This window comes from Nematolebias whitei, chromosome 18, assembly GCF_014905685.2.
Source record: "Nematolebias whitei isolate Nwh7 chromosome 18, NemWhi1, whole genome shotgun sequence".
Lineage (NCBI taxonomy): Eukaryota > Metazoa > Chordata > Actinopteri > Cyprinodontiformes > Rivulidae > Nematolebias > Nematolebias whitei.
Window position 1 is genome coordinate 41365952 of NC_056515.1, and position 6219 is coordinate 41372170.

Sequence of the window (6219 nt, forward strand, 5' to 3'; positions counted from 1 at the left end):
AGCGTCCCGCCCTATCAACACAACGGAGCGTCCCGCCCTGTTAACAGAAACGAGAGCCCCGCCTACCATACTGTAAAATAACTAGGGATGCACCGATCCGCCTTTTTTTTTACTTCCGATCCGATCCCGATACCTAGATCTGACTATCAACCGATACCGATCTAGTTCCGATATCATGATCATCATTGATTTTATATGAGGCTGTAATAATCTCCTCTCAAGTACAATTTGTACACATTTATGCATGCATGTCCAAAAAGGCAACTTGAGGTAAGTTTTATTAATGTTGGATAAGTTTTAAAGTTAGAATTAAATTCTGCTAACACAAAACATGTTTCTTTTTATTCCTAGCTTTAAAGTGGATATTCAAGTGATTAATTTAAGTGATTGTTTAAAGTTGTTTTATATTTTATAAGGGGCAGATATAAGAATTTTTTCTTCTTCCTGCACTCTTTTCATTCAATGTTTTCTTTTTGATGATTTTTACTTACATTTTGTTTCATTTAAATGAATGAATAAATGAATTAAATTAAATGTTAAATGGCTTCAAACATCTGCTAAGTTCATGACATAAACCAACAGACATGTTCCTGTTTCTAGTATTTTACATCACTTTATAATGTAGCTGTTTATGTTTTTAATATATATAATTTTCACATCATATGTTTTTTATGATAGTCTACTGTTGTACTGATAAATATCTCCTGGAGGGTAAACTATATCTTGACTGCAAGTATCAAACTGTGAAATCCTTTGTTTTCTACAACTGATAGTGGTCGGTCATTAATGATGAAGTTTATCAACTTCTCTGTAAACATTAGAGCTCCGTGGTTTCAGCTACGTCTTCTTCTTGTTCAGTCCGAAGCAGGCAGTCTGATTTAGGTCAGCTGCGCTCAGTCTGTCCCTCCTCAGAGACGAGCAGACTGAGCGGGGCAGATTGGACATGGCTGGCCGGGGTCGAGTCGCCTCTTTCGGTTGACCAAAGAGCAGCGCCCCGCTGAAGCCCCGGAGCTCGAATGTCCATCGTAAAACTAACTTTACCGTGGTTTAATGTGGCGCTGTGGCTCTGCAGACAGTGCACGTTGCTGTCTTGTTTTGTGGTGTTCAGTGTAAAATACTTCCACACAGTGACATGTTTAGATGAAAAGTTTGTTAGCTGTTAGCCACAGTGCTGCTAACTCAGTCCTCACGTTGTAGCTGCTGCAAACTATGGACTGGATTTCTTGAATGTGAGGCGAGTCTTATTACTCTGGGCTCATGAGACACGCCGCCGTTCAGGAAATCCATCCCATAGTTTGAAGCCAACTTGCATCATGGATCGGAAATATCGGCAGGTGGATCGGAAAAATTCGATACATAAACCAGTCAGAAAGATGAGGAACTCGTGAAAAATGTATGAATATATACAGCATATGTCATACTACACTGGTATCTGAGGCCGATACCGAATCGGCCCCATCCCTAAAAATAACTGACTATAAAACCGTTTTCTGTCAACTCCAATGTGTTCAAAGCAGAAAAGAAGAACAATTCAAAACAAAAGTAAAGTTCTAATTGTTAGGGAACTAAATGTTTCCAATTAAATTTCTAAAACTACACAGAAGGGAAACATGTACAGTGCACGATCTTAGATGTATTGTGAGCAAAGAGGAATAAACACAGGATGTGGTGCAGGAAAACAAAGTTGAACAAGTTTCACCACAGGTGTAACTCTGCCCATGAGGACTCAGCCAGCAGGTAGGATAACTTACCTTACCCAGGATTTTACGACCATTCATGGCTGCAATAGTGGCAGTGGCATGTCTGTGGTCATAAAATTCCACAAAGCAGTACGGATCATGACCTGCTGTCTGCAGATGAGAAAAAGACAGATGTGGTGGCTTTAGCTGTACCATGATTAAACTAGAACACCCAGAGGACAAAGCATTGTTTTCTTAAACTACAGAAAAAGCAGAACTCACATCTACGATCATTTTACAGCTTTTACATGGTCCAATCTGGCTAAACAGCTCCAAGATGAGGGCCTCCGTCACGTCTCGGGATAGATTCCCCACATACCTGAACACAAGGAAAATATACCGTTAGCTGGAGGAGAAGCTCGTAATTTGATTTTATGCTTGTCGGGTTTAACACAAAAATTAGAATGATAATAAAATATGGCAATGAGTTTTTGACTTATAATCTGAATGAAAAAGAAGTCACAATGCCTGAGAATAAACAACAAAGATGCCTTTGACAAGTTCCTGTTTTTAGTATCTTACACCGTTTCATAATGTAGCATGTTTTTATTTTGTTTTTTGTCACTTCTTTTCTATACTTTTCATTTTATATGATTTCATATGAATGTTAATTGTTGTGTACCTGATTTATCCAACAATTGTCAGTCAGTTATGTTGGTGCTAAGATGGTCTTGTGTTGTGTGTTTCCTTGACTGATGAAGTCTTCTGGATGGAAGGTGAAACGTTTCAGCAAAAAAAGAAACTGTCCAGATGACCTGACTGAAAATTGTTGGGATTGTATACCTGGATTATTGAGCATGGACTTTGCTGGTTTTGAACCAGTTTAACATGACTGTCGACGAGGGAGAGGGCCGGCACCAGAGGAGGGGGTGTGCCAAAGACACCATCTGGAAATACAGGGGATGGATGAGTTGGGGCTGACCAAAACCCAGCAGTGGAGCCCTCAGTGGTGTACCACCACCTCCACACCAACCGCAGGTCAGTTTCAGCCTCTACTAATATTTCTCTCCCAGCTAAATCAGACCGCCCCACGACATCGATTTATCAGAGAATGTACACAAATGCTGGACAGTCTGTGTGTTCTCTTAATGCTGTCACACTGTTGTCAGCATATCAAGCAGAGATCCTGGAGGAGATGGGCCGCCAGCTGGACTCGGGGTCACCCAACCCCGCACTGTGTAATGAAATTTGTGTTGTTAACGATCTAATCCTATGCTCATCCAGAGGAGCTATCCAGGGAAGAGGTCACATCATGGGACTTGCTGTCGCATGAGAAAGAGCCCTGTGGATGAACCTATCAGGCCTGGGGGACTCCCAGAAAGCAGAGGTGATGGACGCAGCCTACAACCTGATCAAAGGTATTTTTGGCCCAGCCTTGGAGAAGATGAGGGAGACATGCACCCTTAGGAAACAACAGGAGGGTGAGGCTTTTAACATCGGCTTGCCACGCAAATCAAACCCCCACCCGGCTCAGGGTCCAAGACCCAGGATTGCAGCATCTACAGTAGCAGCAAGGGGGTAGCAGGATGGCTCTAACACAGCCAGACAAGCAGCTGGTCACCCAAACCAGCAAAATAAAAGGGAAAACCCAAGGCCTTGGGGCAAGCACTTCTTTGCAGCAGCAGTCGCCAGGAAATGAACATCCCACACCGCGGGGCAAGAAAAAGTGGACGACCTAACACCCCCACCTTTTCCACCTCCCACTCCAGCAGAAGTGTGACTTGTTCTGCCCTCTCGTGTCCAAAGAGAGGAGACTGTGAGGCAGAAAACAGTGTCACCAAACACTCACCAGTGCTCCAAGATGCCTCATTTTGTGTTTAATTCATTTCAAAGTGAAAACAGAACATTTAAAAAAATATACAATAAAACAAAAACAAGTTCAAGATGAAAGTGGAATGCAAGCAAGTTGGAAAAACTGAAGCTAAAAAAGATGTTAAAATAAACGTACTTGAAATGTCTATAATTAAAAAAGAAGAATGAAAAGATGAGCAACACATTATAAATAAAGTTAATTTCTCATTTTCTCTTTTTGTACAGTTTGGATTTATTGATGACTGGATTTGTTATATCTTTAGTTTTTAAATGTTTTCATTTTTTTAATTTCACACTTTGAACTGAAACAGTGTTTGAAATTAGTCCTCAAGAAATGTTTAATTGTTCAGATGTGAGCTGGGCCCTGCTGCTTTCATGAACCCCACAAGAAACCTTCACGCTGTAAACCTGTTTATAGAGACGTACCGACATGCTACACCTCATTATTACCGTGACTGACGTTGTAGAAGAAGCTGCCTTGTCTCAAACTGTGTACCCACGGTTTATATACAGGAGCGTCTTATTTAGAAATGTATTTTTTTCATAATTTTTTAATTTTATATTTTATTTTGAAAGACTTCCTGCCGTCTATCGGCAGCTTCCTGCCACTGACTAACATTTTCCTTTGACAGAGCTGGGTGCTCGTGGCTCCTGGCACCCCATCCCTCATGGGGGCAGGCGTTTGTGACACAGTTCTCAGGCTCCTCTCTAGTGGAACCAACTTCCAGTTTCTGTCCATGAGGCTGACACATTATCCAGTTTTAAAACTAGGCTTAAGACTTTCCTTTTTGCTAAATCCTATAGTTAGGGTCAGCTTGGGTTTCCTGAGCTGTCCCTTAGTTCTGCTGCTATAGGCTTAGACTGCTGGAGGACAAACTGAACACACTTTTCACTCTGCTACTGTCTTTACTTTGCTCAACATGTTTGTATTTGTAATTATTTTTTCTATCCTTAACATGTTTTTGTCTTTCAGATACACATGGACTTATATCTGGACCTGGACCTATATCTGGACCTATACCTGGACCTGGACCTATATCTGGACCTATATCTGGACCTGGACCTATACCTGGACCTACCATTCTGTGTTCGTCTGTCTCTCCTTCCTGTCCTCTCAACCAGCCGGTCAAAGCAGATGGTCTCTTGTCCTGTGCTGGTTCTGCTGGAGGTTTCTTCCTGTTAAAGGGAGTTTTTCTTTCCACTGTCTCCACTGTGCTTGCTCAGGATGGGAGACTGCAACGAAGCCAAGATTCAACTTGTCTGCTGGATTCCTTACATAGAGAACTTTACTAATTGACTTTTATGTGAATATCCTGATGCATGCTCAATAATCCAGGTAGAAAAATCTAAAAAAGTTCAATCTGGTCCTCTGGACATTCAAAAAAAAAAAAAGAAAAAACAAAGCAAAAAAAAAAATATATAGAAACGTTTCGTCTCTCATCCGAGAGACTTCCTCAGTCTGAGGTGCTGTATTCAGCTCAGTCTCTTAAATAGCACCTTCTCAGAGTGGATCAACCAGTTTGCTGCTGACAACCAAAACCAGCTGATCACATGGTCAAGAAGGACCATCAGCCTAACAATGGATCATTAGCACCTGATGGCTGTTTACTGTTCACAGAGGGCTGAGTGATACTAGCAATCACAGCATTGTAAGAGGGGGACAGTTGCTGTATATAATTATAATTATAAATTATTGACAGTGCTACACCTAATAATATTATAAATTATTATTGACAGTGCTACACTTCATAATAATATTATAAATTATTATTGACAGTGCTACACTTCATAATAATTTTATATATTATTATTGACAGTGCTACACCTCATAATAATATTATAAATTATTATTGACAGTGCTACACCTCATAATATTATACATTATTATTGACAGTGCTACACCTCATAATAATATTATAAATTATTATTGACAGTGCTACACCTCATAATAATATTATAAATTATTATTGACAGTGCTACACCTCATATTATAAATTATTGACAGTGCTACACCTCATAATAATATTATAAATTATTATTGACAGTGCTACACCTCATATTATAAATTATTGACAGTGCTACACCTCATAATAATATTATAAATTATTATTGACAGTGCTACACCTCATAATAATATTATAAATTATTATTGACAGTGCTACACCTCATAATAATTTTATAAATTATTATTGACAGTGCTACACCTCATAATAATATTATAAATTATTGACAGTGCTACACCTCATATTATAAATCATTGACAGTGCTACACCTCATAATAATTTTAGAAATTATTGACAGTGCTACACCTCATAATAATTTTATAAATTATTATTGACAGTGCTACACTTCATAATAATTTTATAAATTATTGACGGTGCTACACCTCATAATAATATTATAAATTATTATTGACAGTGCTACACCTCATAATAATTTTATAAATTATTATTGACAGTGCTACACCTCATAATAATATTACAAATTATTATTGACAGTGCTACACCTCATATTATAAATTATTGACAGTGCTACACCTCATAATAATTTTATAAATTATTGACAGTGCTACACCTCATAACAATATAAATTATTATTGACAGTGCTACACCTAATAATAATATAAATTATTATTGACAGTGCTACACCTCATAATAATATTATAAAT

General features: G+C 38.7%; 1 protein-coding gene across 2 annotated transcripts in view; it reads right to left on the bottom strand.

Annotated features, from left to right (window-relative positions):
- Positions 1-6219, bottom strand: part of LOC119424879 (nucleolysin TIA-1) — a 115457-nt gene that overhangs the window by 98489 nt on the left and 10749 nt on the right. For both annotated transcript variants that reach the window (XM_037692393.1, XM_037692392.1), the window contains exons 2-3: positions 1962-2058; positions 1752-1850 (exon numbers count right to left, since the gene is read on the bottom strand). In XM_037692393.1, the coding sequence (XP_037548321.1) occupies positions 1752-1850; positions 1962-2058 (196 nt within the window). The remainder of the gene's footprint in view (positions 1-1751; positions 1851-1961; positions 2059-6219) is intronic.